Source organism: Manis javanica, chromosome 1 (assembly GCF_040802235.1).
Source record: "Manis javanica isolate MJ-LG chromosome 1, MJ_LKY, whole genome shotgun sequence".
NCBI classification, from domain to species: Eukaryota; Metazoa; Chordata; class Mammalia; order Pholidota; family Manidae; genus Manis; species Manis javanica.
The window spans coordinates 181,584,072-181,600,333 of NC_133156.1; the positions used below are offsets into that span (position 1 = coordinate 181,584,072).

Here is a 16,262-nt window from a genome sequence, read left to right on the forward strand (position 1 = left end):
TATAGTGTGGTCTTACGACTTTACCATCTCACTTATTTTAGACCAAGAATCAGCAAACTGTGTCTCTCACATTACAAATCCAGTTTGTCTCCTGTTTTTATAAAGTTTTACTGGACTCAGCGATGTCCATTCATTTATGTTATGTTTATGGCTGCATTTTTTTTAATTAAAAATTTTTTTTTCTATTTTGGTATCATTGATCTACAATTACATGAGGAACATTATGTTTACTAGACTCCCCCCATCACCAAGTCCTCCCCTCCACACCCCACTAGTCACTGTCCATCAGCATAGTATGACTATAGAATCACTACTTGTCTTCTCTGTGTGCCTCCCCCATACATTATGTCTGCTAATAGTAATGCCCCCCCTTTTTTTCCCCCTTATCCCTCCCTTATGGCTGCATTTTTGCTACAATGGCAGCATTGAATGCTTGCAGCAAAGACTATCTACCTGGCTTTTTACAATAACAGTTAGCTGATGCCTGTTTTAGGCAATGCTTCTATTAATGTTGTCTTAGATCAGCATTTTGGACAGCTCCATTACACTCTTAATTCGTACTGAGCTCACAGTCCCATAAAACCAAGTGTTTCACATGTGGGGCTATTAAATAAATGTAAAGAGGAATTTACAGGTTTCTTGCTTCTCTGTCTGATATTTAACAAAAGTCTTTTTGAAAGAGGCCAGATTTCATGTTATCTTTGAAAGGGGGTGCATGTGGTAATCTGCTTTGAAATTAGTCCAGATAGAGTGTATAGTTTAGGGCAAAATTTTCAAAGGTGTGTTCCTAAGAAACTAGATTCTTGAAATGATCCTCAACCGAAGGGTGTTGTGTTAAATAGATTTGGAAAGCACTCTCTGTGCTATATATGCTTCTTGGGCATTCACAGTTCATGTACAATATTAAAGACTTCAGGAAGTCCTGAATAAACTAAACTGTTTAGTTGTGTTTTCCATATGTGTGTGTGTATTTGTGCATTTATACACCTTTGTGTGCATGTGTAGAGTACCTGTTAACTGGCATTTCTTGTTGTTCTAAGGGACCTAATAGGAAGTGCTGGGTAAAGGAAATTCATTAAAAGTGTAAGAAGTGGCAGGAGTGGCAGTTATGGTGGAAGGGTAGAAAACCTCTGTTAAAGAAAGCTTTAGAAGTTAATGTTGCTCATGTTTTGCTAATGTCTGAGATGGCGAGGAAATTACTATTCTATATACTAATATTTTTTATATCAATTAAGCCTCCAAAATATGGTCAGTGGTTCTTAACATCTTTCTATGTTGACAGATAATAACTGCACTAGTTATGGTGAGGATATAATAATGTGTGTAACTGTTGAATCACTGTGCTGTATACTTGAAACCAATATAATATTGTGTATTAACTATACCTCTGTAAAAAAAGTTCACTTAAAAAATCAAGTCTCCAAAAGTAGATACCAAAAAAAGTGGTGCCCGTTCTTTTAAATTATGAACTCTAGATAATTTTAGGGTTTGTTCATACAGCTTTGACTGTCAGATGGAGAAATTAATTTAGATAAAGGGGAACATGGAAGTATTAGGAACTATTAAGAATTAGTGATCCAAAAAGAATTAAGATACAGTGTTTTCTAAAATTGGGATCATAAAAAGGAAAAATTTGACCTAAGTTAAGAAGTTCAATTTATATACAAGTTTTCCTGGAATACATTGGTGAAGTGAAGAATGTCTATGATAAAATTTGTTGTTTCTATATATAGTAGAGATGGTCATGTTCTCTGAGCTTTGTTTTTTCTTTGCTTTTTTTTCTTCTCTGTCCAAAATTAAAGTGCATTCTTTAGTTGCTATAGTACCTTAGTTTGGGATATTCCAAGCTGAATATATCTTTCATAAATTTTTCTTTTCATTGTTCAAAAGGTCATGTAAACATTGAAAAGTTGATATAATTTAAACTGAAGAGAATGCCACTAAACCAAAATACACTGTCTTTTCATTTAAAATTTTGATTATCCAAGTATTGTCTAAATGTTTGTTTTTTATGAGTTTAAATTGTCTTCTCTCCACAGAATCAAGTGACGGATACTAATAGAAAACTACAACATGAGGGAAAGGAAGTAAGACCAGTTTACCTTTTGAAAAAATCTTTTCTGTTTCCTGTCATTCTCTTTTGATGACTGACTTCTTGATTTAGTGGCCTGTAAGACCATAAGCGGCATGTTGGAGAACATGGGAATTATTGTTGCTTCTCCTAACGTTTGTCTGAGTTAAATGAATATAGCCATACAAAAGCTTTGAGAGAAGATATAGCCTTCCTTAGTGTGTTTTTAAACACTCGAGTGGTCATAATACAGCCATGCTGTTCCCTCTGCCTGGAATACTCTTTCCTTAATATTCACCTACTTCAGACCTTTACTCAAATGTTACCTCCTTAGGGAGGCCTTTCTAACCATCTTATTTGAAATTATAGTCTCACTCTCACCCCTCATATTATTTTTACCTTTGTTGCTTTACTTTTCTCCATTGCACCTATAATACTCTGATATTACGAGTTTTACTTATATATTTGTATTTTGTCTGTCTCCTTACTTTAGTAACTAAGCTCCATAAGGCCAGGAATTTTTGTTTGCTTTATTCATTGCTGTATCTCCTCTACATGCTTAAACAGTGACTGGCACAAAGTGGGTGCTCTATAAATATTTGTTTAAAAAAATGAATCACGGATTCTGTTAATTGATATGCTCACTATTTAAATCATCACAGTTTACTAAATCATTTTGCATCCATTTCTCACTTGGTCCTCATGGTGGAACTCTGGCAGAGTCAGGGCAGGTATTATCACTATTGTATTGCTAAAACACTAAAATTATTTGCTAAAGTTTATATACTAATTGGCAAGACTGGGACTAAAACTCAGGTTTTGTCACTGGTAGTTCATTTCTGTTATCTGTATGATGTACCTTCCTTATCACCTTATGATGTATTAAATGATTCATTTTAATAATCTTTAAAAAGGTTTAGCTTTTGATTGTTTTATCACTGACTTAGTTGGGGCCATTCTCTTTTCTTTTTTGCATGTTATCTAAGCAGATACTGTTTTTAGGTGTGGGTATGGGATAAATCCTGCAAGAGGCTCTGCAGATTATTACTTTTTGAAAGTTTGACTCATTTTAAATTTTATGTAGAGAGCACAGTTTCTTATAGTTATATTGTGATATGATTTCACATGAAGCTTTAAAACGGTTACAGGAAGAAAAGTGAGTTACTCTTCATTAAACTGGTGCTCTTGGAAAAGCCACAACTTCTAAGAATGTAATTTATATGTTGACATAGAGATTTAGGTGGAGGTTATTTTCAAGACTCATCTGAAGCTGTATACGAAGGACTGTTTTCCTCTCAGAGTCTAGCAGATGAAAGAAATACAGGGTCTTGATAGATCACACAGAGTTTGAATAGGGTTTGGAGAAAATCTACACATTTTTTCTTTTCTTCTGGATAGCCCCTGAATTTTAAGGTTTCATTTTACCTAGACTTTTTCTAGTATAGGATGTTTCTTGGGGAGAAGGGGGGAAACCATGCAGGAATGTTTTACTGGTTGAGAAAGGCAGTTCCTTAGTCTATCTATCTGGCAGGTCTTTCTATGAAACTGGAATTTTCTGATGAATTGAGCACAAGGTAGAAAAATGTGACTGAAAGCCTTTTATTTATCACTATTGGCATAATTCAGTTTTTTCCCCTTTTGCCAAGCTGGTAATAGCAATGGAAGAGCTGAAGCAGTGTCGACTACAACAGAGAAATATTTCAGCCACTGTTGATAAATTAATGCTGTGTCTTCCAGGTGAGGAACTGGAAATGGAGTAGGATTCTTGATGCAATTCCTTTGGTTTATAGTATTTCACTTTTTCTGAATACTTGTGTGTTCTTTTTTCCTTTTTCAAGTCCTAGAGATGTATAGTAAACTGAGGGACCAGATGAAAACTAAAAGGTAAGGTTTTTTTTTTACTGAGTACTTTTATTGTCTTAAGTTTCTGTTATTTAGGACATTTTTATGGTCTATATTTAGCATAACCTTTCAAAAAATAATTAAGTCCATATAACATCTTCTGTAGCCTTTTGTATATCTGTTGATTCATTCTGGTACTTATTTACATAAGCAAATGGTATACTGGTGTGTTTTTATCATGTATTATGTTTAAAAAACACTTTGATTTGTAGAACACCTAGTCATTTAGCTGTAACTCTTTTAGTGACAGCTGATTTGAGAAACATGCTTTGCTTTAGTAGTGTAGGAGAAAAAACAGGTGCACGAGTGAATTATCCAGCGTTCTTTGAATCAACCAATACTCTGTGGTTGCAGAGAGAGAATTAATTTATTTGAAGGAGTTGGTTCACATGATTAGAGAGGGCTGACAAGTCCAAAATCTGCGAAGTATGCCAGGAGGCTGGGGTGTCAGTGGAGACTACTAAATATCGGAGCCTGAGTCCAAAGGCAGTCTGCTGTCAGAATTCCATCTTTCTTGGGGGAGGTCAAAACTTTTTTCTGTTAAGGTCTTCAACTGATTGAGTGAAGCCTACATTATAGAGAGTAATCTTTACTTAGAGTCTACTAATTTAAATGTTACTCATCTCATCTTAAAAATGCCTTCACAGAAATATCTAGAATAATATTTGACCAAATATCTGGATACCATGGCCTAGCCAAATTGACACATAAAATTAACTGTCCCAAGGGACAACATCAAGGTGAAGTTCAGGGGATTAAGTGTTGTTTTCTTCTGGTTTTATTCCAGAGGAAATTCCAAAATGACTGTTTGACTGTTCTTCCCAAACTAGAGTAAGCACTCGTACCCTCCCTGCCTGTGATATCCTGCAGTATGGTGGGGGTATGTGAAGCTATAGGAATAGGACACATCATCCTGGAATGTTAATTTTACCTAGGTTTTGAGGGAAAAAGTATGGAATTAAAATGTATTATTAAAATAAGGTTAGAAATATTGTTGATAAAAACTGTAAATTCTCAAGAGTTTTAAAGCTAAAGCATGAGGCATCAAAAAATTTTAAATATCTTAGGATTGTTTCCCAGACTCCGTTCTCCCCGAGAGGACACATTCACATAAGAGAACAAATAATATGAGAAGTTCTGTTCAGTGAGATATGAAAGTAGTGTTATTTTCCTGATAACTTTTTTGTAAAGTTCTAAAATTACAGAAAATTCCAGTGACTAAAAGAACACTCATGTACCAACTACTCTGAATTAAGAGGTATTAATAATTTTCCAGTTTTAATTCATATGTACAGTTGACCCTTGAACAATGCAGGTATCAGGGGTGCCAACTCCCCTTACAGTTGAAAATCTGGGTGTAACTTTTGATTCTACAAAAACTCAACAACTGGTAGTCTATGGTTGAACAGAAGCCTTACCAATATCACAAACAGTTGATTAATGCATAATTGGCATCTTAAATGTATTATATACTGTATTGCTACAATAAAGTAAGGTAGAGAAAATAAAAATTTTTTTTCAAATTGTTGCAGATCTCCAGAAAACTTTCTGATGTTTTTTGAAAAAATCCTGTGTGTAAATAGACCTGTATAGTTCAAACCCATGTTGTTAAAGGGTCATCTGCAAATGTAAATATGTATAGCATATTTAAAAACATATATATGGAAAGAAAGAGGTAAAGATAAACATTTTTAAAGATTACAGATAAAACTTGATGTCCCCTTCCTCAGTTATATTCCTTTCCCCTACCCCTCTGAGGAAATTAGTATCCTAAATTTGGTGAGTGTCCGTTTAGTCCATGTTTGTATTATATTATTTTGTGTTTTCAAAAACATTACATGAATGCCCTTATTTTTTGAGATTCTTTCAATTCACATTCTACAAAAATGAACAGAGTACCTACTATATGCTAGGCATTTGTTGGTTCTTGGGATACAACTGTGAACAAACCAGAAAAAATTATCTGCTCTTATGAGGCTTAGATACTAGTGGAAAGTTTATTTTCCTTATGTAAATAGATATAATTCACTAATTTTAATTGCTCTATAATAGTCCTTGTATGAATAATCCACGTTTCCCCCTCTCAATTCCAGGGGTTTGTATAAGTTCAATTCACCAATATTTGTAGCTGAACCTTCTTTTGGCATATAGTAGGATTGTATTTCCTGGCTCCTTTGGTCTGTGTGACTGATTCTGGCTGATAAGTGTGAGAAATGATATGTTACATTTGGACTTAATAGTTAATTTCCAGTCACGTCCCTTTGGAGCTCTGTGTTCCCTTAGTCATGACAAATGGTGACTTCCAAGATTTTGATTGAATCCCTGTAACTGCATTGAGCAGAACTTCACTGCCAACTGTTACAGATGTATAGCGTGAGTTAAGTTATAAATCTTTGTTTTAAGCCTTGGTGACTTTTGGGTTTGTTGTCACTACAGGGTAAGTATCCAAACTGATTTTATGAAGGACATTTGGTATATTTCTAGTTGTTTGCTATGCAGACAATAGTGCAGTAAATATGCTTGCTCATGTCTTTTGGGCGCACATTCAAGGTTTCTTGAGAACAGTGCTCTTCAAATGTTGTTATATATATATATACAAGTCAGATAGAAATTTGTTTAAATGTAGATTCTGATTCAATGGGTCTGGATTAATTCCTGAGATTCTGGATTTTCTACCAAGCTTCCAGGTGATGTCATTCTGCAGGTCTAGGGCTTATACCTAGAAGGAGATTAGGAGGATCAAAGAAAGGGTATGCATGTCTTGATCTTACTAGATAGTACTCTCCAAAGTGATTTGCTGATTTAGACTCCGACAGCATTTTATACTAGGTCCTGTTACTCCACTCTTTGGTAACATCCATATGGTCACGCTTTTTCGTTTTTGCCAGTATGATGATTGTGAAATAATAGATAATTGTATTGATATTTCATTTCTTTGATTACTGGTGAGATTGGGTTTTGGATATTTGGGTTTTCTTTCATGTATTTTGACCATTTTTCTCTTAGGTTGTCTGTTGGTCTTTCATTTATAAGAATTCATTATATACTTTGAATACCTTTTCCTGCTATGTCCTGCAAATATTTTCTTCCAATGCATGGCTTATCTGTTAACTTTGTACAGTTAGTATTTTTTGTTGTATAGTGGTTCAGATGTTATAATAGTCAGATTTATTTTGTGGTCTTTAAAAATTTTTAGATATTCTCAAGTTCAGTATACATAACTGTCTCTTTCTTGACCTAGTAGAAAGAAGGTTGTGAATATGATGCCCCATCATCCCCATATACTGAAGTGTGATTTTCTGCAAATAAAGACACCCTCCTGTGCAGCCACAATGCAATAGAGAATAAAATTTAACATAGTAGATTAGTTAGCAACTAAATATCATACCCAATTCAGATTTTGCCAATTGTTCTCAATCATATTCTTTATAGCAAAAGAATCCACTTTAAGTAAAGTGCTGTATTTAGTGGTCATGTCTCTTTAGTCTTCTTCAATCTGGAACCATCCTCAGCCTTTTCCTTGACTTTCATAACCATGTTACTTTCAAAGTTTACAGGCCAGTTATTATGTAGAATGCCCCTCTATTTGGCTTTGTTGGATATTTTCTCATTATTAGATTGTTATGTTTCTTTGGCTGAAATATCACAAAAGAGGTGCTCTGTTCTCATTGCATCATATGAGGTGGCAAATAAATTGGATTTGTCCTATCACTGTACTCACTTTGAAGACTTGATTAAGATGTGTTTTTCAGATTTTTCCATTGTGAAGTTGCTCTTTTTCCCTTTGTCGTTAAAATTTTTGTGGTTAAGTATTTCATAGTTATGTAAACTAGTCATTTTTCATCAAGTTTTCAATTTATTTTTTTATGTCAGAATGGACTCATGGTTTCTTGTTTTTCTTTATGCATCATCATCCATTAGTATCATTTATTTGCTCAAATTATCCTGACTGGTGCCAATGGAGCTCCTTCATTTTGGCTTCTGTGTCTTCTTAACATATCTCTGTAATTCTTTTGAGTACTTTCTTACTAGCAGAAAGAATCATTTTTCAGGTTTATCTTGTACTTGACTGCTACAACCTTGAAATCAGCCATTTCTCTAATAAGAAATGATGGTTCTTTTGGTGGTGAATGTTATTTAGAAGCCAAGATCTGTGTGTCTGGTGTGCTCATTACTGTTTAGTCACTTGGATCCCATTACTCTTAGTATATTTACTTATTGGATCAATTCCCCTCGTGAAGCTAATCACTTATCATTGCTGTCTTGTAACTCTTTACCCTGCTAATGTGCCAATACCACACACAGAGTTGCCCTCCTCTGTGTCACCCTCCTTATTCCACTTGGCTCTAATACTCTGCGGCATGTTTCTGTCCTTTGATGCCCTCCTCATCCCTGCTTGGCTCTGACACTCCCTGTGAAGCTGCCCTCCTATAAGACATCTTATTTCACTGTGCCCCTTGCACCCTGTGCTGGTCCATCTTTTCCTCCACCAACCAATATGGATACTCTTGTTTTTTTAGGTCTTTTTAAATTTTGTTGTTTTTAGTGAACAAGTTTTACATATTTTTTGTTATATTTAACCCTAAATCACTTTATTTATTATTATTTTTTTAGATTAATTTTATTTTTTTAATTTTTAATTTTGATATAGTTAATGTACAATTACTTGAACATTATGGTTACTAGACTCCCCCCATTATCAAGTCCCCCCCACATACCCCATTACAGTCACTGTCCATCAGTGTAGTAAGATGCTATAGAATCATTACTTGTCTTCTCTTATATATTGCCTTTCCCGTGTACCCCTGCCTCTAGCTACATTATGTGTGCTAATCGTAATGCCCTGTTTTCCGCCTTATCCCTCCCTTCCCACCCATCCTCCCCAGTCCCTTTCCCTTTGATAACTGTTAGTCCATTCTTGGGTTCTGTGAGTCTGCTGCTATTCTGGTCCAGAGTTTTTCTTTGTTCTTATACTCCACAGATGAGTGAAATCATTTGATACTTGTCTTTTTCTGCCTGACTATTTCACTGAGCATAATACCCTCTAGCTCCATCCATGTTGTTGCAAATGGTAGGATTTGTTTTCTTCTTATGGCTGAATAATATTCCATTGTGTGTATGTACCACATCTGTATCCATTCATCTACTGATGGATACTTAGGTTGCTTCCATATCTTGACTATTGTAAATAGTGCTGCGCTAAACATAGGGGTCCATATGTCTCTTTCAAACTGGGCTCCTGCATTCTTAGGGTAAATTCCTAGGAGTGGAATTTCTGGGTCAAATGGTATTTCTATTTTGAGTTTTTTGAGGAACCTCCACACTTCTTTCTACAAAGGTTCACATTCCCAATAGCAGTGTAGGAGGGTTCCCCTTTCTCCACATCCTCGCCAACATTTGTTGTTGTTTGTCTTTTGGATGTTGGCCATCCTAACTGGTGTGAGGTGGTATCTCATTGTGGGTTTAATTTGCATTTCTCAGATTAGCGATATGGAGCATCTTTTCATGTGCCTGTTGGTCATCTGCATTTCTTCTTTTGGATAAGTGTCTGTTCAGCTCCTCTGTCCATTTTTTAATTGGATTGTTTGCTTTTTGTTTGTTGAGGTGCGTGAGCTCTTTATATAATTTGGATGTCAACCCCTTATCGGATATGTCATTTATGAATATATTCTCCCATACTGTAGGATGCCTTTTGTTCTACTGATGGTATCCTTTGCTGTACAGAAGCTTTTTAGTTTGATATAGTCCCACTTGTTCATTTTTGCTTTTGTTTCCCTTACCCAGGGAGATATGTTCATGAACCTTAAATTATTTTTTGATGCTTATTTTAAATGGTATTGATTTTCAAAGTTCAATTTTCAGTCATTTATTACTAGTACTATTACATTTATTAATACTAAAAATAGTAAATTTTTGTATATTTATTTTGTATTCTGAAACCCTACTAATGTCACTTACTAATTCTAGTACCTTTTTAATATATTCTGTTTGATTTTGTATGTATATGATCATCTTATTTTCAAATAAAGGAGTTATATTTCCTTCTCTCCAATTGAGGAGCTTTCTTTTTTCTTTTTTTCTTTTTTTTCTTAATTGAACTGGCTAGAACCTTCAAATACAATGTTAAATAAAGTCATGAGTGGATATCCTGTTCTCCTGTTTCTGATCTTAGGTAGAAAAACTTTCACCATTAAGTAAGATGTTAAATTTAGTTCTTTTGTACATGCCATTTATAAGTTTGAGGAAGTTCCCTTCTATTTCTAGTTCTTGAAAGTTTCTGTCAGGAATGAATATTGTTTTTGTCAAATGCTTTATTTCCTATGTCAGTTGAGATGCTAATGTGGTTTTCTTTTTTAGTTTATTAATATGATAAACTATATTGATTGATTATCAAATGTTAAAGCGAAGTTGGATAATTAATTCCCACTTGGTCATGGTATATTATCCTTTTTATATGATGCAGTATTTGATTTGCCAAAACTTTGTTGAGGATTTTTACATCTAAGTTCATGAGGAATATTTTTCTATAGTTTTCATGTTTTGTAAAGTCTGTGTCTGATTTGTGGCACATTAATGCTGGCCTCATAAAATGAGTTGGCAAGTATTCCCTCTTTGATTTTCTGGAAAAATTTGTATGATGTTGGCATTATCTTCCTTAAATATTTGATATAATCTGCCATTGGGTCAGGAGATTTTCTTGTTTCTGGTGAGGAGGTTTTTAACTACAAATTTAATTAAAAAATCAATACAGGGCTGTTTGTGTTTTGTATTTCTTGAGTAAATTTTGCTTATTTGTGTCTTTCAAATAATTTGTTCATGTCATCCAAGTTGTTGAACTCATTAGCAAAAACTGTTTAATATTCCCTTATTATTTTAACACATGTAGGATCTCTAATGATGCTTTCTTTTTCATCTTATGTTGATAATTTGTGTTTTCTTTGCGTCTGTCTGTTTATGCATTTTTCTCTGCCTCTGATTGTTCTGGCTAGAAGTTATCAATTCTATACAATTTTTTTCAAAAAAGCATCCTCAGATTTATTGAGTTTTTTCACTGTTTTTTTCTATTGTCTGTTTTACTGTTTTCATTTATCCTGCTTTTACTTGGGGTTTAATTTGCTCTTTTTTTTTACTTTGTAAGGTGGGAGCCTAGAGTATTGATTTTTGGCTCTTTATTTTCTGCTGGAGACATTTAAAGCTGTACATTCACTCTCAGTGCTTTAGCTGTATCTTTGTTTTATGATGATGTGGTTTTTTACCCATTTATTTCGTATATTTTCTAATTTTCCTTGTGATTAAAAAAAATTAATCCATGATTAATTTTAATGATTATTTACAAGTGAATTGGCTAATTTCAAAATTTTAGGGGATTTTCCAGATTTTTCAAAATTGATTCATATTTTAATTCACTGTGTCCCTAAATATGAAATGTGTGATTTCAACCTTTTATGCTTATTGAGAATTGTTTTCTAGCCCAGATTATGGTCTATTTTGGTGAAAATTCCATGTACACTTCACAATAATGTGTATCTTTTGTTGAGTAGAACATTCTTTAAATAAGTTGACATTTAAAGTATTGTTTAGGTTTTCTACATCCTAATGTTTTTGTATTTATTTGTCAATTGAAAGAGAAGTGTCGAAATTGCTTGTTATGATTGTGGATTTGCATATGTCTTCTTTCTGTTCTTTCAGTTCTTGCTATGTATATTTTGAAGCTCTCTTATTAGGTGCATACGCAGCATTACTGTATCTTGATGAAATGACACGTTTATTATTATGGAAGTTTCTATTTTATCCCTGATAATAGTCTTTTTTCTGAAATATATGTTGTTTGGTATTAATATTGCCACTGCTGCTTTCTTTCTGTTTAAGCTTTGCATTGCCTATTTTTTAATATCCTTTTGTCTAAAATACTTTAATAGTTGAATTGGGATATAATTTATATACTATTCAATTCATCCATTTAAAAAGTACAGTTCATAGTTTTTAGTGTATTCACAGAGTTGTGCAACCATCACCACAATCAATTTTACAATCTTTTATTCTTCCCAAAAGAAACTTTGAGCCTCCTAGCCAACACTACTCAATCTTCTGTCCCCTATACCTTCTTGCCAATTACTGGAAACTACTAATTTACTTTACGTTTCTATAGATTTGCCTTTTCTGGATATTTCTTATAAGTGGAATCATACAGTATGTGGTTCTTTGTGATTGGCTTCTTTCATTTAACTAATGTTTTCAACGTTTAGCCAACATATATCAGTAGTTCATTTCTTGTTATTGCTGAATAATATTCCGTTGTATGGTTGTACGACATTTTATTTATCCTTCAGTTGATAAACATTTGATTAACTTTTTGGCTTTTATGAATAGTACTGCTATGAATTGATGTTTACAGTTTTTGTGTGGATCTATGTTTTCATTTCTATTGACTATATACCTAGGAAGGGGATTGCTGGATCATGTGGTAACTCTGTTTAATCATTTGAGGAAGTACCAGACTGTTCCAAAGCAGCTGTGCCATTTTACCTTTCTACTAGCAGCAATTGGGGATTCTAATTTCTGCACATCCTCATCAATACTTATTATTATCTGTCTTTTTGATTATGGCCATCTTGGCGGGTATGAAATGGTATGTCATTTGTTCACCTTTAGTTATGAAAAACATTTTTGATAGGTATAGAATTCTAGGTTTATAGTTTCATTAGTTCTTAAGATGTCATTTCTTAGTTTTCTGGCTTATGTAGCTTCTGAGGGACATATATGTGAACAGGTGTGCTTTTGTTCCTCTGTACTTAGTATGTCTTTTCTCTAGCTGTTTTAAAACTTTTGTCCATCATTTGTTGTCAACATTTGATTTTGATGCACTTGAGTGTAAATATGTGTGTATGCATGAATGCATGTATGTGTGTATTTATGCTGCTTGTGGTTTGTTTAGCTTCTTGGATTTGTGGGTTTATAATTTTCACAAAATCTGGAACATTTCAGATACTATTTTTCCAAACTTTTTTTGTTCTTTTCTCATCCTCATTCTGGGACTTCAATTATATTTTTGTTGGACAAGTTCATATAATCCCTTAGGTGACTTGAGGATCTATTTTTTTTTCTTTCCTAGCCTTTTTTTCCCTCTGTGCTATGTATGGGATAGATTTTATTGCTGTGTTCAGGTACACTGATCTTTTCCTTTTGTATTGTCTAATCTTTTAATTCCATCCAGTGAAATTTTCATTTCATATAATAAATTTTTCTTGTTCCGTTTGTTTTTTTAATGTTTAATTTCTCTTGTTATTTTTGTGTCTTTAAATACCTGTCTGTAGTTCTAATGTCTGTTTTCATGTACTTCTTTTCTATCACTTCTGGCATATTGGATCTCTTTCTGCAGGCTGATATTGTTTTTCCTAGTCAATTATTTAGTTCTTATGATATGTACTATAATTTTTGAGTGGGTAGTGGACATTATGTTTCTGACTATCTGGATTTTTGAGGGCTCTTTTAGAGTGTTGGTCTTTCTTTTGGCCAATAGTTTAGTTGTTTGCAGATCTGTTTGATCTCTTCAAACACCATTATAAGCTTTGATAGGTCTGCTTTCATTCCAGAGGTAGCCACAGTAGTATATACATCTACACTGAAAAACTCAGGAATCCCCAAGTACTCTTCACTTTGTCTGTTCCAAGTTTAAATGTTTCTTTGACTTGTCTAAGTTCCTTGAAATATTTATTTTACATGTTCCTCGTGTCTGTCTGTCTCTCCTTCCCTCCTTGTCCTTTCTTCCCTCCCCTTTTGTGCCTGTCCATGTGGAATTTCACTTTTCATATGCCTGGTCTAGTACTCAGCAAAGACTCAAGGGAAACTGTGTGAATGTCTGCAGTTCTTTTTATGCATTTCTCTCATTTTTTAAAATTCTATACAACCTCAAGATGCAACAGCTTTGTTGAACTCATTCCTCTCACTATAACTCTGCTAAGCTGCTGAGCTCTGTTTAGGTTTTCTCTGGCTGTCCATGATGTAGAAATCACCTTCAGGTAGATAACCTGAATAATTCTTAACCTCACCATTTTTGTTTCCCTTGTTTCAGAGATCACAGATCTGTTTTACCTGATATCCACTATCTGAAAGCAGCTTTTAAAAAATATGTATTTTAGCCAGTGTTTTACTTTTTAAGAGTGGAAGTTCATGTCTGTTCCTTGTTACTCCTTCATGGCTAGCTAGCTGGGGTTTTTTTTTTTTTTTTTTAAGCTGTAAATACTGATTATACTGCTAGGTTTTATACTCCCTAAGGAAAGCTATCTGACCATCTTTCTCACTCTAGCACACAGAAGGGATTAAGTATTTGTTAATGATGCTGTTTGATTAGGAAAGGCATTAGTATTCCTGTGGTGAAAACTTTCATTTCATGTTTTTATTATACTCTGAAATCTAGAAATTTTCTTATGGTTAGCTCTGTTCTCCTTTAAAAGATCACTTAGGAGTACTTTAAGAAAATCATTGTGAAAGAGTTCCATACCATGGCAAGAAAGTACCAAAATTTAATTTGCCTAGAATTAACATTCCTCTTCTCATGATAGCAGTCAACCTTGTCTAAGTTATTCTGACCTTAATTATCCCATTTATGGGATTATTTAGACCTTTTTTCCAATTTTATTCTTTTTTCATCGTTACTTTTATTTCATATACTTTCTTTCTGCTCACATCTCTGTTAGGGAGCCTGCATGACAGGAAGAGGAGAAGACCTAGCACACACAAATAAAACTTAGAAATTTGACTTTTGATTCAGTTTTAATAATGTTTAGAGGCTGTCAAAAGTAATGTCAAAATTTTACAGATTTCCATCGCCACTGGAAATAGATTTTTTTCTTTTGGTCTGCCACACAGGCTTTTAACTGGCTATCATTCTTTAACTTGCCTCTGATATTAAAATACACTAGAAATTTGAATACTCTTATTGATCTGTTACATGTCACAGTTAGAACATGAACATGCTAGAGAAAGGACAGTGGAGAAATAAGGTGACATACTTGGTTGCCAGGAATCACTGGGTTTTGTACTAATTAGCCTTGAAAAATGTGGAGTTATTTGATAGACCAGATGTTTTCTGCATGCAGCCATGTGTCTCATCAGTGAATGTGCCTTGTCTCCGCAGGCCACATTGTTAGATTTTTCTCATTCTATAAACAATGTTCCAAAATATAACTAAACCCCAAAGTGTGTTTATCTTTTTGGCTTAATTTCTGGCTTTCTATCCATTCTAAAGTTTCTCTCTAGAGGAATTGCATTTTATTGCACATAGCTCTTCGTACCTAATTGTAGTATAAACACTATTCTGTTTACACTAAACCATGTGAATTGTACTGTTTTTGAGTCTGTAAAATTTTAATAAGAACAACCATCTCAGATTAAACTATATTTGTACTTTTATTTCTAAACTTAAGGGAAATAAACCTTTCTTCCTTCCATTTATTTGGACTAAAACTTTGATTTTTGGAACAAATGAGGGAAAAAAAAAATAAAGCACACCTAAACAAGTAAAAGCCATCCCTACTCTTCAGTGTTTGGAACTAAGTTCATTGGAGTAAGAAGAGCTTAAGTATCTACTGGTGAAATTCATTCTTAAAATCTAAAATAAGAGCTGTAAGTCTTATTTATAAGATCAAAACTGAGTTTTTCCTCTACTGAATATATCATGAGAAATGGGGAAGTTAAGAAATTAAAAACATGAAGAAGAAAATTTTCACCCAAAATGTTGCTATCCAAAGGAAAGAAAGATCATGGTTAGTGTTTTTATGTATATATTCTTGAGTCATTTTCTACATACTTAATGCATGTTTGTTTATGTCCATTTAGTGATACATATATACACATAGGTCACAGCACATAACTTATGTATCTGTACATATCTTTAATTTTGAAAAACATACTGATTATACTTGTAAGTTCTATTTTTTGAAAAAATTTTACTCAACAATACTGTAAACATCTTGCTATTTTATTAGTCTTTTACTACATGGGTATATCGTAATGTGTTTACTAATTCCTTGTTACCAGGAAGCTAGATTACTTTAATTTGCTAGAATAAATAACTGCAGTTCAAGAGGCTTATACATGTTTTTGTACATCTAATATTTTTTTTGGAAATACAACTGTGTACTTATTTTGGTACAGTTCTTCATCAAAAATGTATATTATTAATGTAAATTTGTTTATTAGCAGGCTGTTTATTCTCATTTATTGAAACCACCGATAATAATACCCATTATCTCTTAAGAAAGTGTTTGCAGTTTGAGTGACAAAAGTA

The 16,262-nt window shown here is 33.5% G+C and overlaps 1 protein-coding gene across 5 annotated transcripts in view; it reads left to right on the forward strand.

The window, feature by feature from the left end:
• EXOC6B (exocyst complex component 6B) overlaps window positions 1-16,262 on the forward strand; it is a 640,335-nt gene that overhangs the window by 119,703 nt on the left and 504,370 nt on the right. For 4 of the 5 annotated variants that reach the window (XM_037027188.2, XM_073211565.1, XM_037027190.2 and 1 more), the window contains exons 3-5: window positions 2,040-2,087; window positions 3,718-3,808; window positions 3,910-3,955. In XM_037027188.2, the coding sequence (XP_036883083.1) occupies window positions 2,040-2,087; window positions 3,718-3,808; window positions 3,910-3,955 (185 nt within the window). The remainder of the gene's footprint in view (window positions 1-2,039; window positions 2,088-3,717; window positions 3,809-3,909; window positions 3,956-16,262) is intronic. The other variant, XM_073211568.1, reaches the window with a different exon arrangement.